This window comes from Microtus ochrogaster, chromosome 10 (genome assembly GCF_000317375.1).
Source record: "Microtus ochrogaster isolate Prairie Vole_2 chromosome 10, MicOch1.0, whole genome shotgun sequence".
NCBI classification, from domain to species: domain Eukaryota; kingdom Metazoa; phylum Chordata; class Mammalia; order Rodentia; family Cricetidae; genus Microtus; species Microtus ochrogaster.
In genome coordinates, this window is record NC_022016.1 from 67,587,833 (window position 1) to 67,605,350 (window position 17,518).

Genomic DNA, 17,518 nt, shown 5'->3' on the forward strand with positions numbered 1-17,518 from the left:
CTTTCCGCTGTAAACATCTACCATGTGTTCTTCAGGTTTCCTTTTGCATATTGGTAGATACCAGACTGGGCATGTGCAGGCTCCTAAACTTAGACTTTTGTAATCGAAGTGAGAAAGCACTTCACTTCAAGTGGCCCAGCAGGATCTGAGAACATTCTGGAGTGTAATGTGCTAGATGGGCAGAGAGCCTAGGTGGGTATGCCCATGTGCTCCCGAATGTGCCCCGGGACACCGAGATCTCGTTAGGAGGGTTCCAGTGCCGTGGGTGACTGCTCTGTTAGTCCAGTGAGGAAGTCCCTGGACTAATATTCCATAAATCTAACTCTGGTTGCGAATACCAAGACACATACGGTGGTCTAATCTGCAAGGTTATAAGAAATGAAGGGGAATTTGGCACCGAACTTAAAATAGATGAATTTTAAAAATCTACTTGTAATAAGTAAAAAAGAAAATTGTGGTATACAGGCACAAATAAAATAAGCTTGTTTGTAAAATTAAGTTCAAAGAATTTCATCTTTTTAAAACAGGAGACCTAAATAAGCTATTAAAAAGTGGTTGGTTTTTGACTCTCTGGTTCTCAACCTAAAACATGGGCCCCATGTTCCACATCTCATGACTTCCTTTCTCTTTGCTTTCAATTGGCGAGGCCAGCGTTACACCTTTACAGTTTGCCTCAGGGGCACGAACTCTCCAGCCCTGTGTCATAACTTAGTTAAAGGGATCTTCTTCGTCTGTCTCTTCCACCAGATATCACACTGGTTCGCTATATTGATGACCTTATGCTGATAGGACCAAGTGAGCAAGAGGTAGCAGCCACTTTGGATTATTGGTAACACATATACACATCAGAGGATGGGAAATAAGTCCAATCAAAATTCAAGGGCCTTCCACGTCAGTGAACTCTCTAAGCACCTAGTGGTGTCGGGTATGCAGAGGCCTTCCTTCTAAGGTGAAGGAAAAGTTCCTGCAGCGGCCCCTCCCACCTCTGAGAAAGAAGCCTGTTTGGATTCTGGAGGCCGCACATTCCCCACTAGGGTGTGTTAGCCCAGCTTCTGTACCAAGTGACTTGGAAAGCTGCTAGCTCTATGTGGGACCTGGAGCAGGAGCAGGCTCTGGAGCTGGTCTGGGCTGCTGTGAGATTGCTCTATCGTGTGAGCGTGTTGTCCAGCAGACCCAGTGGTACTTGAGGTGCCAGCGGCTGATGAGTGTTTCTTATGTGAGGGGGACCAGGCTCCTGTGCCAGAAGACTGCTTTTCAACCATGGGCCCGTTAGCTCTGCTGGTCCTGTCTGGACAATCCCCAGGGCACAGAACCACTCCTGCCACCAGAGCTTGGCTGCTGTCACTCTCCAATTGGCACTCTGGCAGAAAAATGCATTGTTTTTCAAAGGTGGCTAGCCACCGCTCCCTTCTCACCCTGACTTCCCGATTCCTACCAGACGTCTCAGACATGCTGACCAGTCCTGGTTTAGTTTTAACATCTGTAACAAGTTCAAAACTTTGATGATATAGCTTCTTGATTGGTTACTTCTGCTGACCCAGATAAGAAATGCACGTGTATGTATTTAAATAGATTGTTAAGAAAAACTCAGGGGTTAGAAGAGATTAGGTACTAAATTTGTTCAGGTAAAATGTTCTAAAACATTGTAGGTTCTTCAACCAAAAGACAATTTGCTTACTAAAACTTTTTCTTAAGGGGGCTGGAGAGATGGTGTGGCGGTTAAGAGTGGGCACTGTTCTTCCCTAGGACTCAAGATTGGGTCCCATCACCCACACCATGGTGGTCACACTTCACAGCTGCCTGGAACTCCAGCTCCTGGGCATCCCTGGTCATCTTCTGACCTCTATAGGTGCACCCAGACATACATACACACATAAAGAAAAAAATTTTAATTTAAAAATGTTTTCTTGATAGTAAAGTCGGTTTATATCAGGCACGGTGTCATGTGCCTGTGTCTCAGCAGTTGGGAAGCAGAGACCAGCAAGATTTCAAGTTCCGGGACTGGAAATATGGCTTAGAGGTTAAGAACACTGACTGCTTTTCCAGAGGTCCCGAGTTCAATTCCCAGCAACCACATGGTGGCTCACAACCATCTACAGTGAGATCTGGTGCCCTCTTCTGGCATGCAGGCATACATGGAGGCAAAACTATATATAATAAAATCTTTTTAAAAAGTAAGTATGTGTCACTATACCTGGCTTAAAAAATAAAGATTTAAAGTTCTAGACCTGTGTGAGCTACATGACAAGTTCAAGTCCAGTCTGGACTACAGATTGAGACCTTATTTAAAAAATTAATCTTATTGTCCTAATACTTGTTTAATTGCTAGAAACTGGTCCAGCCTCATACACTTAGGAAAATACATATCAGCCCCTCAACCCCTCATTGTTCTGGACTTCTCAGGAATTTGGTGGATCCTTGGAGTCATTTTACTATAAATTTAAGGGAACAGCCAAACTGTTGGCCAGTGGATACTCTTACTAGATTATTCTTACCCCCAGTGCTGGAGATGACTCCTAGGCCTCCCACGTGCTGAAAAGCACATTCCCACTACCACTATGCTGTTCTCCAGCCCTATTTGGTTAACTTCTTAGAGGCCAGTGAGCAAATCTGTTCGGTGATTATTCCCTTCCACCTAGGGCTGCACATGGGAAGGACATAATCCTGTGGTCAACAGGATGGCAGTGACATGAAGAGACCAGCAGAAACTGAGACCCATCCCGCTCTTCCATTTTAAGCTTGACCTTTAATTTGCTCAGTGGCTCCAAGCAACTTTAGCTGCAGATGGCCCAGAGGCTCCGGCTCAAGGGGCAGCAGGAATAGAGAGAGCCACACCAAGTATCTTGTCCTAACCTGCGCTGGGGGATTACAGTTATTCCATCCTACCCTTGGCTTCAAGAGTAGGCTGGCAGCTGTCTGGTGTCTGAAACCAAAATCTGCTGCAATACTCTGGAGCGTCCTGTCCTAACGGGGAGGGGAGGCAGAGATAATTGAAGGGTGTTCAGCTTCATTGTGTGGGCAGACGGATCTCCATCTGAACGACTTTGAAGATCTGCTCTGTTGGGGTATGGGTGGGTGTGTGACCCATAACTTTTTCTCAGGAGACAGCCACCATAGGGGATTAACCAGGTTTTCTCACTGAGAGTGATGGTCAGGAAAATACTGTGTATTTTCTCGGAGGACACTGTGGCAGTCAAGTCGGGTAGACAATTTGGGGGACCGTCAGCTACTTTCTGGACACCCTCCCAGAGCCAAGTGGTGGATATGAAAGATGAGTGACTTTGAAGAATGGATTTCTGGGACATACAGGAAGACAGAAGAGGGTCCCCTCCCGCTGCTGACTTTTGCCACAGCTCCTTACCATGACCAGAAGCCGGGAACAAGTGGATTACGGAAGACCACCTACTGCTTTGAGGCAAAGCCTTGCTATCTGGAGAATTTCATCCAGAGCATATTCTTTTCCATAGACCTAAAAGATCGCCAGGGATCATCTCTGGTGGTCGGTGGAGATGGGCGATATTTTAATAAGTCAGCAATAGAAACAATAGTGCAGATGGCAGCTGCCAATGGGGTTGGTATACAATAAGTATCGCTTTGTCTCTGGCCTTCTAAGTAACTTTTCAATTCTGCAGAAATATTCAAATACATAGAGGCATGTATGATCTGCACCTCAGTTCTAACACCCACTTCGTTTCATTGTGACCTCCAAGAGCGAATGTTGTGAAAATACTCCAGAGTTGCAGCAGTGATCAGGGATCTGGGAATCAAGTCCAGAATTACAGCAGTGACGGGGGATCTGGGAATCAAGTTCATCTTCGTACGTGTTGTTCTTAGTTCGGTAGCTTGGAAAGTACCTGGTGATTCGTAGACATGTAAGCTTTTGTGAGTGCTTGCCAGCTAGAACTGCCCATGTCCAAGGAGAGCTGTCACAAATGGTGGCGAGAGGAGGGCTTACTGTGTGTTCAAAGGCTTCTTTGTTGGAATTCAGTCATTTGTCAAACAGGAAAACAAAGGCAGGGCATGCTGTTGTTTGTGGATCTTGGTAGTCATGTAAAAGTGCTCGGGGTGGGGATTTGGGGTGAGGATTGGAGGTTAGGTGTGAGACTTCAGGGAGGACCGTTCCAGATGGTCTGCTTATGATGACCTCAGACACAAAGATGCCCTGTGTGAGGCTGGGTTTGTGCAGCAGGGTGGAGCTAACAGCTCCTGGACAGCAGTGATGTAATAGGCTCTGTCAGAGTGCTGCATCATGGGTACACATGGGCCAGGTGAAGCACGGTAGAAGTAAAATGGTGAAAACCCTGGTCTTTAGTGGAGCAGCTCTCCAGCCTACTCCTACAGGAAGGTGTATGTCAGAACATTGCTGTTTTGTTCTACAGATCCCTCTGGGGGCCCAAAACCAATTTGTGGGGGTGGGGGTAGAGGGGTGTTTTTAATGATACTTAGCTAAAATTTGGGGCATGCATTCCTTTACTAGCTACAGACTTTGAAAGTTTGTTGTACTATTTTCTTGAAGAAATTCTGGCCCGAAGCGCATACCACTTAGCACTGCAGTCAGATGTGTTGGGCATTCCTTGTCAGACTGTTGTAATACTGTGCCAAGCAGGTGTTGGCAAGAGCCAACAACAGAAGGCAAGCCACCAGAGTAAACAGAGATATGTTACCAACTTCTCTACAGTGTGGGTTTCCTTCCACCCTCAGGTTCAGAATCTGAATGCCTGTCATGTAAAAATTGCTGATAAAGAACTCAAATATGAAATTATTATGAAGCGCATACATTTTTAAGATAAAATGTGACATGCTGTAAATTTCATCTTTGAGGAGTGCTGCACAGGGAATGGTATTAAAGATGCTTTAATCTTTTTAGAGGGACGAGTGGAACATTATTTCTCCATTTATCTAGGTTGTTGAGTGGATCTGGTACACTATCCCCTTTGCTCTGATAGATTTGGCTTCATTAAACTTTTTTTTTTGTGTGGAGCTGAAAACTGGGGAAGAGGTGTTGGGGGTGTGTAATTCAGGCGGACTTACAGACTGTCTCTGATTGTCTGAAGGTTTGCTAAATAATAGATTTCAGAGATAATAATTGATTAAATATGGTAACTGCCTATTTGTTAAGGCTGTGGCAGCTTGAGCAATATTTTCAAGGACATTCCTTATTAAAAATAGCATTGCATTGAAAGCAGTCATGCTGGTGGAATTGCTCTAAAGACGTTTAGTGGACTGATAAAGTACTCCAGTCTGATAGAAACCGTGAGACTCTAAAGACCTTGCTTAGTTTCTTCTTTTTCTAACATAGCCCACATTCTGATGGCTTTAACATCTCCGGTTGTGGTAGGATGCAGGAAATCTAAAGGGAAGATAGTTATTACTGTGGATTTTAGCAGAAGACAGCATTGCTCACCATTGTCAGTAGCCATCCCCCACCCTCCAACTGGTTTGTGGATGACTTTTTAGCATATGGAGCTAAATGGAGCCTGTCATCTTTCCCTTTCTGTGTACTGGTGCGTCTATATATTTCTTTCTCTATCTGGTGCATCTGTGGAGTGTAGAAAGTAATTAGGCTTCATTAGCAAGTTTTTTTGGTTCTCATTTGCATGGAGCTGTCTACTTTTACTGGACATTTTAATGCACAAGGTGAGTTTTTGGTGGGCTCCATGTAGACTGTTGGTGTCTTATTTTGTGCCCAGAGCTTTGAACTTGGAGAAAGGTCGGAGTTAAAAGAAGGACTATGCTTGTAGCTAGCAGGACAAAGAAAATGGAGAGGAGACTATCTTCCTCCTCCTCCTTTTTAATGAAACATGACCAGCAAGCTGTGTTTTCCCTTTACTGGGGAAGGTAATGCGACATTAGATTTATCATTTTAAGCGTTTGCAGTGGCATTTATAATGCTGTGCTACCATCATTATCCATCACCAGAACTTTTTCATCATCCCAAACAGAAACTCCGCACTCATTACAGAATCGCTCTCACACCTGCTTTCTCCCACCACGGGTAGGTCTGATGCTACCCTTCTGCCTTACCCTTGCCTCTCCTAGATCCCTCATGTCAGTAATGGCCAGTACTTGTCTTTCTGTGTCTGGCCTATCTCACTTCATAACATTTCCAAGACTGTCATGCCCAAGCATGGGTCAGAATTTCACTCCCTTCTCCTTGAGTTTTAGAAAGAGTTCTAGCCAGGCATGCTTGTCTAGTCCTGTCATCTCAGCACTTGGGAGGCTACAGCGAATGATTGTGAGTTTGAGGCTAGACTGGGATGTATATAGCAAAATGCTGTCTCAAAAAAGAAAATAAAAAAGGAATGTTGATCCTACAGATGCTCTTCCAATACTTCCCAGTGTATAGATAGCAATGCCACCTCTGAATACAGTAATCAATTTTAAACAGCAATGTAGTTGCATAGCATAACATCATCCATTGGCACAGCCATTTCAGTTGTGTGGTTTGGTAGAGTTAGCTGTATTCCATTGGAGCAGCGCGTCTCTAGAATGTTCTCATCTTCATCTGTGTCCACTGGGAGCTCCTTATTTCTTCACCTATCCCCCAGCCCCCAGCAGCCTCCATTCTCCTTTCTGTTTCTGTGGTTTTGATGATTTGGGTACCTCATGTAAGTGGACTCATGCCTCATCTCTCTGTGTGACATCCTCAGGCTCATCCATATTATAATGTGTGACAGGAGGTCCTTCTTTGTAATCTGCTTTGTCCCTGCTTCTTCACTCCCCACCCACTCTTTCCCTGTGTAACACTCTTCAATCTGATTTCTGTTTCAAGGCTGAATAATACTCCATTTTGTGCAATACATTGGGTATCTATTCTTTCTTCTTGCGCAGATCGTTTGGGTTCTCTTTTCCTTTGGTTGTTGTGAGTGATGCTACTACAAACACCGCTGTGTGAGCATCCGAGTCCTGCTTCCCAGTCTTCAGGGATGAATGCCTGGGGAGGGCTGGTTGGGGAATTGTGTACAATAGGGATCTGTTTTTAGCAGAAGGACAGAGTTGTGTTTGAAGATCATGCAGATGAGCATCATGGTGGGATTCAGCCTGGTGGAGCCAGGAGGGGTTGGTGGGAGGTGGAGTGAGGGGTGGTTGCAGTGGCGCGGGCATCTTTAAGGATGAGGGTCGGGCATTGCTTTCCCTAGTCAGGCCAAGGCGGTCCACAGGAGCCTGCTTTAGAGCCTTCAGCTGTCAAGAGAGAAGTAGTCCTGACTGACCACAGATCTCAGCTTAAGAACTGGTAGAATGAAGGGTGGTTTGTGTGGTTTAGCGCACTCTTTGTCAGTCCTTCCTTCCAAACCAAATACATAGAAAATCGAAGTGAAAAGCGGTGTGCTCACTGCAAAGAAACCATTTCAGATGACTCAATGACTCTTAAACACGACTCCCAATTTCCTCCTAGAGAAATCTAAAATTACCTGATTTCTGGCTTCATTTCTAGAATGAAGAAATCCCTGGAGGGGCGACATGTTCACATTCCCCTTCCCCTTTCCTCGACACAGCCAGCTTGCTGTGTGACATGCTCCTGTCGTTGGTCAAGCTATGGCTATAGTTCTTTCCCATGAGTACTTATCAGAAGGAAGAGATGTTGGGATTGGGACAGCTTTGGGAATGTCACCTGGGAGGAACAAGTTCACTTTCAGGGACCAAAATTTCCGTGGAATGCAGTAGTCATACTGTCTACCAGCTCCCCTTAGTTAAAGACATGCGAACTAATGGAGGTGAGGGAAAAGAGGTGCTTTCTCTCTGTGTAAGGAGTTTGGTAATGGGGTGCATCATAAGAACTCAAGTTTTGAGTGGCATGTTGTAAGTGCAGATGGGACTCACAAAGTTAAGGCTTCCTTACATATTCTCCAGTGAATCCAGGTTTCTTGTGGGCATTTTCACATTAGAAATACATCTTCTGGACTAGAGAGATGGCTTAGTGCTTAAGAGTGTGTCCTCTTAAGAGTGGGTCCTCTTAAAAAAAAAAAGAGTGGGTCCTCTTGCAGACCATTCCCAGCACCCGTATTGGGCAACGCATAGTAGCCTCTTAGCACCTCTGGGTTCTGTGTGCACCTGCATTTGTGTGCACACACCCCCACACAGGCATGCACACACACATACATAATTAAAAATAAAAATAAAATTAACAAAATGCATCTTCTACTGCCAAGTCATCTCCACTATCAAAAAACAAACGCACCTAATGGAAAATTAAAAGATATTCCTGATCCTTTCTTCTTTCAGAACAGTAAAGAGATCAGGCACAAACTTCCTGTGTTCTGAATATTTTTAATACAAAATACGGTGGTCCCACCTCCCCCAGGGAAGTCACAGGAACTGACCTGACATCTTTCCAACTTGGGACATGTTGAAACAGGCTTCATTTTAGCAAGGCAAGTTTCAAGCACTGGGCTGATAACAACTGTGCAATGCAGGAAAGTGAGTTAGGAACAAGGCAGAAGTCCCCGTGTCCCTTCCATGTAGATGGGTCTGACCGGTTTCCTCAGCAGCTATCATATTCTTGTCGTAGGCTCAGGAGGTAATCAGTCTATACCCTAACATGATATATAGTGAGGAATGCTATTTGCAAAAGCCAAGCATGCTTGGAAAGATAAATTTGTAAGATGCATTTTGACATCATGTGCAATCTTTTTGCTTTTTAAAGGTCTTAATTGCAAAAGCCTTTTCTTAGGTTAGAATGCCTTTCACTAGTTAAGCCTGTGTTCTTTTTCTCGTTGTTGATGGAAAATAGGATGGAGTTGGATAAAAATGCAGGTTTTCTCGCAATCCTTCAGTCCATCCACACTGAGATCCTGACCTGGACAGACTATTATTACACATGTACTATATTTTCTTCCCATACCCTTGCCCAACACACTACTCCAAAGCGACAAAAAAGAATGAAAGAAAAAGAAATGGCTTTGTTCAGTAGCTTTGGTCCTCTCTCAGTAATGTGGTGGAGACATGCAATATGCTGATGCTTTTTGATGGTTTTTAAAGAAAACATCTTTGCTGGTCCAACAGTGTTTCCATTGTCCATTTTCTTCTTGCCCTGGCATTTTTTGCAGTAGCTTTGGATTTATATTTTCTGTATTTCTTCTCCTAGATTGGCCGTCTGGTTATTGGACAGAACGGCATCCTCTCCACTCCTGCTGTGTCCTGCATCATCCGAAAAATCAAAGCCATTGGTGGGATCATTCTGACGGCCAGCCACAATCCAGGAGGGCCCAACGGAGATTTTGGGATTAAGTTCAATATTTCTAATGGGGGTGAGTGTTCTGTCATTTTGAGGACAGTCAGACATTCAGTTGGATATGCTAGTACCTGAAATACTGGAAGACTTGGGCTCTGGTTCTCACCTTAAGAAGGGGCTTTGCTTCCCTTTGGAGATGGCAAAGTGCTTCTGAACTCTGCTGTATCTTCCTTGTCAGAGGAACCATACATGAATTGCAACTAAGATGGGATTTTCTTTTAGGAAGTTCTAATTGCTATTAACTGACACATGCCTGCAATCCTAGCATATAGAAGACTGAGGCAGGAAAATTGTGATTTCAAGGCCAATATAAACTGTATAGTGAGGCTGTATCTCAAAGTCTCCTGGAAAGAGAGTCTTGATGCTTTGTGATTTGGTGGAAGGGTGTTAGGGAGAGGAACTGCCGAGTGGCAGGCTGTGTGTTCACGTGAACGGCGCATGATGACCTTTGCTTGCTGTGGGATTTGTTGATCTGTAGGTCCTGCTCCAGAAGCAATCACTGACAAAATTTTCCAAATCAGCAAGACAATCGAAGAATATGCCATTTGTCCTGACTTGAAGGTAGACCTCAGTGTTCTGGGAAAGCAGCAGTTTGACCTGGAAAACAAGTTCAAGCCCTTCACAGGCAGGTTTCCCTTCCTTGTCTCCTGCCCTTCCTCACAAGCATGTTATTCTTCTCTCCCTACACATTCCTTCCTGGCTCCAGCCTGAGTAGTTTTCTTCTGGAGGTTTTGTGAGAATGGGTCTTCAGCTTTGGAAAATGGTGGACCATGAACTTTGCATGGATTAACTATTTAGCAGGTCTGGAGTTTGTCTGGGGAGTGTAGAGAGCTGGGCCATTAGCCTTGTCAGTGTTGGGCTGTATGATTTTGGGTGATTCCTTTCCAACTCTCTGGGTCTCAGTTTCATAACAGCCTTGACTAGAAGACCTGTTTGATTGATCTTATGCTTCTCCTATATTTGTTTTTGTGCAATGTTCCATTTTATTCTCATAGCCATCCTGTGGGGCCAACACTGTCCCTCAGACTGTCAGCAGAGAAAGAAGCAAAGCAGAGAGGGATCAGGAAGCAGGCTCACACTAGTCAGTGACAGTAAAACCTGCATTCAGACTCTGTGAATGGTGCTCAGGCCTGGCTTTCAGTTTTTCCCCATTCCCTGACATTCCTTCGAATTGATCAGACCATGTGTTTGGGTTACATGAAACTGTAGTAGGAGCTGCGGGCCTGCTTTTCGTCCTGCCCGGCTCCCGCACGGCAAGCTTTACACCAGAAATAACAACACACAAACTGTATTCATTTAAACACTGCTTGGCCCATTAGCTCTAGCCCTTACTGGCTAATTCTGATATCCCCATCAACCCATCTCTAATAAACTGTGTAGCACCGGTCTTACTGGGAAAGAGTCAGCATGTCTGACCTGGCGGCTTGCTTCATCGTGTCTGCCCGGGAGAGGGGAGCATGGCCTCTGAGCTCACTTCCTCTTCCTTCCAGCATTCTGTTCTGTTTACTCCACCCACCTATGTTTTAACCTATGAGGCCAAGCAGTTTCTTTATTTTTTAACCAATGACCTTCCTCCATCATGAAACTCCCTAAAAAGGGAGCCATTGGTCACATTTTGTTGTTGAATGCCAAGGTATTGCAGTGATCTATGAAGTAAACATATATAAGTTCATATTAAGAAGACGATGAGTTCATATTAAGAGACCTCTGTGGCCTGTATTTGACTAGCTCAGCTTGTCTATTTTCCACTGGACAACTTTAGAAGGTGCATCACAGGCTGCCAGTTGTATCTCAAACACAAACAACTTTAGGGGGTGCACCAGGAGCTGACAGCTGCACCTCAATAAACACAAACAACTTTAGGGACTGCACCAGGGGCTGACAGTTGTACTGCAACAAACACAAAGTGTCACATGTTCTTAAGGTTTGGAAGCCACCACTAGAGAGGTCCATAGACTCCTCATGCATTGAATATACACAGAATTCCTGAGCAAAGATAATTCTAGTTTTAGCCATTAGTAGTATATGCAGAAAGTGGGTTCTTCTTCTTCCTTTTACTTAACCTTGGAAAATAAAATTGAAAAGATGACATTATTTTTCTGTCATCCGTGATGTCAAAATAGAAACAATTTGGGGGATGTGTAGGGATAGTGAGTGGCAACATAGCAGAGTTCATCTGGCCTCTGCTGGGAATTCAAGTGTCCTACCCTAACTGTGCAAGTTCTGGCTTTTAAACCTTAAGTTTCGTTGCCTGTAAAATCACATGAGTAATATTTATGTCCAAGGAAAATTGTTAGTGTGAATAAGATGACATTTAACAGCTGTCACAGTTGCCCTTTTGAATGGTTACTGAAGGTTGATAGAAATATAGTTATTTTGGAGTACCATATGTCTGGATATGTTTTGTTTTTCCTTTTAATATTCTCACAGTGGAGATTGTGGACTCGGTGGAGGCCTATGCCACAATGCTGAGAAACATCTTTGATTTCAATGCACTGAAGGAGCTACTGTCCGGTCCTAACCGACTGAAGATCCGCATAGACGCTATGCATGGAGGTACAGACTTGTGGATCTGCAAAGATGGGGGTTACTCTCTACTGTGTGTGCCTTGACGCCTTCGCCACCCTCTTCTTAAGCCTCCAGTGGCTTAGACAGAGCTATTTCATAACTATTTCAGACCCATATTTACACAGTTACAAATCTCACGGTAGGCGTGCAGAACAGTAGAGCTGTCCCTCTCGGTAAGCTGGTGTGAAGGTCAGTGTTTTCACAGGAAGCCCTGGCCTTAGAGTCCCATGCAGCTGTTGTGGATACTTTTCTGTCCCTCGGCAGGTCACTCACATTCTTCTTGTGCACCCACATATGCTTGCTAGTGCCTGTGGGATATGTTCTAAGCCCCACCCCCACCCACCCGTGTCCACATACTCCTGCTCTTAGCGGAGGGCAAGCGCAAGCTGAAGATTAACTTCAGCAGCAGCAGCAGGATGTGTAGCTCCCACACCATCTTCTTCCTCCGTGGGCTGTTTGACCGGGCCAGGAGGGACAACCATGTCTATGAACCGAAGCTGTGAGGCTTTCCCTCATATAGAACACGAAAATCCATGACTAGGTTTTCTGCCTTTTCTGCAACAGTTCAAAACTGTAGCATATCTGAGTGGCAGGGGTGTGGAACCACGCACTGGGGAAGAGTGCCTGTGCCCCAGCCCTTTCGTGGGTCTGTGAGACCTGACAGTGGGTCAGAGCGTCCTGGCACACTGCAGACCTCCCTCAGGAAGTCTTCTCCTGCTGGGCTCCAGCCTTCTGTTGGGTCCTGGTTGCCCCTCTGGTTTTAACAGAACAAGTCTACTTCCTCCTGCATGAGAAAGGTTTGAAGCTGTCCACACCATTCTTAGCCCCCAAGTGTGTTCGTCCCACCCTTCAACCTCCAAATGCTTTATATAGTTGGATGTTTGACTATTCATAGTTTAATTTGTTACAGTTGTGGGGCCGTATGTAAAGAAGATCCTCTGTGAGGAGCTTGGTGCCCCCGCAAACTCCGCGGTGAACTGTGTTCCCCTGGAGGACTTTGGAGGCCACCACCCTGACCCCAACCTCACCTATGCTGCTGACCTTGTGGAGACCATGAAGTCAGGAGAGCATGATTTTGGGGCTGCCTTTGATGGGGACGGGGTGAGTCTAAGTACATTTAAATGAATCCTCAGCAAGCTGGACCTTGTAGATGTTGGGGGGAAATGAACAGTTTCTGCCTGGGCCCCCGGAGCCTGGTGAGTGGCTCTCTAGGGCCTTTGATTGTGCCAGAGGCCAAGGCCAAGTAAGTGAAAGACCCTCCTTGAGCAGAAACAAGAGTTTTAGTGTAACCAATGCACTTAATTTCAGGCACTCAAATTTGCTGAGTAGGAGGGCTTAGGCGCAGTTAGGATTTAATGACTGTGCTTCATAAGCTGTTGGAGTCTTAGACACTTGTCCTAAGGTGGGTCTCAGCCAGCCCCTGGGTAGTCATCTAGCCTCTAGAGAAGGTTTTCAGCGTGTAATATACCTTTGCATTCGTGCTAGCTGGATAGTGAAACTACTTAGAGCCAATATAATGATTATGTTAAAAGGATTACCATTTTACCCTTTCTTTACTGTGAACATTTTGTGTATAAATTGCTCCTTAGCTTGGTGACCGTGTGAAAACAAAGATGATTATGTCTTAGGTGTGTCGTAGACAGCAAGCGCTCTGTTTATTGCGCTGAGTTTTTATTTTTGTTGCTTTACCAGCTACAAGTCATGGCTTCCTGAAAACTAATTTCCCCTATATCAAGATTTAGGGACATGAAAGGGGCTCATGGCAGGTACCATGCATCTTCCAGTGCAGTGTGGGCTGGCGTTGGGCTGGCATTCCCCCACGTTCTCTGGTGCTCAAGTGCAGCTGCTCATGAGGCACCTCGGAAGCAGTGAAGGTGGCAGCCTGTCTTGTTGGGTTCGGTATCAAATGGGGGGGAGGCATGATTTAGCAGTCCTGCCTTAAAGAACTCGGCCTTTGTTCCTCAAAGGATGCCCAGTAGACCTGTCAAACCGCGTCAGCAGCCAGCATTTCCTCCCGTGTACATCCTTTCCCCTCCTCTGGGAGGGATGTGATTGGTTCCAGAGTTTGGGAAGGTCTAGGAGGTTAAAGTTAGTGGGCCCCTGGAGGGAGAACAGAGAGTTTAGCTCAGAGGAGGGGTTGTGCTTGCACTTTAATTGAAACCAGTTTTAACTCTTGAGCACAGAGGTGCCTTTGGTCAAACGGCACTGTACAAATCCACTTAGAGTCCAGTGTTTAAAGCCCAGTGTGAGGATAGGGTCCATTTTGAATTTTCTAGCACTCAGCAGAAGATCGTTTGCTTTTGTTTACCGTTTGATTAAAAGGTCTTACTTTAAGTCTCTCTTCTTCCAAAGGATCGGAACATGATTCTAGGCAAGCACGGGTTCTTTGTGAACCCCTCTGACTCTGTGGCCGTCATCGCTGCCAACATCTTCAGCATTCCATATTTCCAGCAGACTGGGGTCCGTGGCTTTGCACGCAGCATGCCCACAAGTGGCGCCCTGGATCGGTAGGTCTCCATTCTTGGATCATACTGTTCTTCCTCGTGCTCTTCACTGCCTGGAGCGTGTCCTTGCGCTTCGGCTTAGCCAGTGCTGCAGCGTCTTGTTTTCAGGGTTAGCCCTCTTCTGAGCTCTCCCAGCATCCTCTGCTCCTCCTGACCAGACTCACCACCCTGGTTTCTGACAACTCCGTCTGTTTGATTGACTGCTCCACTAGCCTATCACTTCTACAGAGAAAGCACTGTTTTGTTTTGTTTTTTTCAGTATCCTAGATTCCGCTTAACAACGTGCCTACATATTGTAGGGTATACACACATGCATTTTTTGTTTTTAAATGAGCAAGTAAGTGAATTTTAGTGACTACATGAATGTTTGGCACTGCCTTTGTATGCAAGGCATGATTCTTGAGCTGTGCAGGATCGTTTTTGTTGAGCAGTGCGCATGTAAAACAACTAAAGATGAAAAGAAATAACAAGCGAGGTGCTTTTAGAACATGTTGGGAGCTCAGAAGAAAGTTTTTGCTAAATAACTGGTCAAGAGTGAATGAGTAAAAGGCCACGATCATGAAAAAGAGGCCTGTATTGGTCTAGACACAATAGCAGCTAGCTTAGGAGTGGTCCTTTGTTCAGGACAATAAACACTTTACATATTTGAGTAAGTCATTTCCTTAAATGCTGTTAATATTTAATGCTGTTGCCGGGCAGTGGTGGTGCACGCCTTTAATCCCAGCACTCGGGAGGCAGAGGCAGGCGGATCTCTGTGAGTTCGAGACCAGCCTGGTCTACAAGAGCTAGTTCCAGGACAGGCTCCAAAACCACAGAGAAACCCTGTCTCGAAAAACCACAAAAAAACAAAAACAAAAAAAACCAAATATTTAATGCTGTTAATAGCCCCACTTTACTGGTAGACGTCAAGGAGGCTGTTAGGCTCAGCCGGCTGGGAAGTGGCTAAGTTAGGATTTGAACGCAGCCTTGGCACCCAACTGCTAGGTGGTCACAGAATTACTGCTGGCTTCACTTCAGTTACTAAGGAAAGAATGATTAATGCCGGACAGAAGGTGAGTTCTGTGGAGTTCTTCATGTTCTCCATCCTTTGATCCTCCCTGGCACCCTAACTTCAGAAGTGAGGAGCTGAGAGTCAGGAGTTGCCAGCCCCACTAGGACACACAGCTGACCCAGAGCAGCTCCCAAAGCCTGTGTTTCTGCCTCCAGATGCAACCCTGGAGCTCACAACTGCTTGGTGCCATACTGTGGTGGCTCTGAAATGCCTTCTGTGTCTCTTCAGAAGTACTTTGATTAGAATTTTTGGAAAAATTGATAACCTGTATAGAATCGAAACTGAAACACCTTATCTGAAATAAAAGTGTTCTCATGGTTCTCAGAATCATAGATTTGGTTTCCTTCCCTGTTAGAATCCAGACGCGAGCCACCCAGTTTTGCTTGGAAGAAGGGGTCAGGCATCTTGGAATAGATTCCTCACTGAGGCTGCATTAAAACTATCAGGCAGCTTCAACTATGCAGACAGAAAGGGCTTTGGTGGGGGAACAGGCTAAAAAGTCACTCCAAAGTTCTTCCCTCCTTCACGGTTTTCTCAGTGCGGGGAGTCTGTTGCAGGGCCTTGCGCTAGTCTAAAGCTATAGAGGAAGGAGTAAAAGGTTTGATGGAGAACAAGGCTGCTTATCGTAGTGGGTGAGACTGTTGGGAATGGAGACCCTGCAGCCGGGACGTCTGGTGATAAGGAGGAAGCACTGGCTGGAAGTTGAGAACAGGCTGTGGGTCATCTGCCTGTGTGACTTGCTCTGCACCTCCCTGTGAAATGCTGACCCATCACTGTCAATAAGCCCATGGAGACGCCATTCTGCGGCTCTTTAAAGGACACTTGTACATGTGTTTTGTACACAGACACATGTGTTTAAATGCCCAACCCTGCTGTTTTACTCCTGTTAAGTATTGCAGTGTGATCTGAACAAATCCTTTCTTCCCCTCCTCTCCACCTTCCCCTGAGTCCATAAAGAAGAGCCCCTTGTGCCAGGTTTTCTTTTCTGATTTTCCACCATACACAGAATTCTGTCTACCTCTAAGAAAAGTTAAATGAAAAAGTTAAATTGGTTACACTGATGGCTGCTCTGCCCACAGTCCTGCGGGGATGTAACTTTGATTTCATGCCTTTGAAGGGTAGCAAACGCCACAAAGATCGCTTTGTATGAGACCCCAACTGGCTGGAAGTTTTTTGGGAACTTGATGGATGCGAGCAAACTGTCCCTTTGTGGGGAGGAGAGCTTCGGGACTGGTAAGTCGCGCTCACGCTAGCAGTTTCTCTCCCACAACCTCTGCCTCAGGGGACAGTTTAGACTGTCTCGATCTAAGAATATCAGCGGGAGCCAGCGAACCCTAAATCAAGACAGAGTTTATTTACGACAACCTGGTGAAGTACACATTGGAAAACAGTGGGCACATTGGACAGGAGGGCTGGCTTGGCTTCCAGAGGAGCACAACTACTGAAGTTTGAGGACCTCCTTGGCAGCCTTGGTCTGAGTTCCTATGGATTAAACACACGATAAACACAGTTTTCTTCCCTTAGTGGCCAAGGAAACCTTGCAAATGTTTTCATTTCTAAGGAGAAATATGGTAGAACAAGTCAGATTTTTTTGTTTTATTTTGTTTTTATGTAAGAAAAGGTTTTGGCATGTCATTAAATCTTTCCCTTTCATGGAGCCAAGTTTTCTGTAGCAACAAATTATGATGTATCAGGCTTAACTCAAGGAGACCTTGAGGGTGAGACTAAGATGATGGGTGATAAAAATGTAAACATGTAGCCTTGGCACGCGGGCCTGGGTGTGGACTATAGCCGGAGAAAGGGTGCATGGAGTGGGGTCTGGTGGTCTGAATCCCATCTCTGCACTTTCTCTTCTCACCTCTGCCAGTCCAAACACGGACCCGAGCTCTGGCCTCCCCCATGACTTTCCCTACTGTCCCATTGCACCTGCGTCAGTTGCTCCTCTCCAGACATCTTACGGGCCTGTGCTCATTTCTAGACAGCCAGGCTGCAAGACACTCAAGGAGTCCTACGTCTTACATTCTCTCTGCCCAGCGTTTTAAAGTAAAGGGGCTCATCTCTGTGATCCTTTATTACTGTCTGATTACCCTTTAGTAAAACAAAGGTCAAAACCAAGCATTCACCAAGTGTTGTAATAGAGTGCAGTTCATGCTGGCTAATAAG

The 17,518-nt window shown here is 45.4% G+C and overlaps 1 protein-coding gene across 1 annotated transcript in view; it reads left to right on the forward strand.

The window, feature by feature from the left end:
- The window catches only part of Pgm1 (phosphoglucomutase 1), a 57,965-nt gene that overhangs the window by 24,337 nt on the left and 16,110 nt on the right, over positions 1-17,518 (forward strand). Inside the window, exons 2-7 of the mRNA XM_005353458.3 lie at positions 9,086-9,248; positions 9,711-9,857; positions 11,663-11,788; positions 12,711-12,901; positions 14,153-14,307; positions 16,473-16,588. Coding sequence (XP_005353515.1) covers positions 9,086-9,248; positions 9,711-9,857; positions 11,663-11,788; positions 12,711-12,901; positions 14,153-14,307; positions 16,473-16,588 — 898 coding nt within the window. The remainder of the gene's footprint in view (positions 1-9,085; positions 9,249-9,710; positions 9,858-11,662; positions 11,789-12,710; positions 12,902-14,152; positions 14,308-16,472; positions 16,589-17,518) is intronic.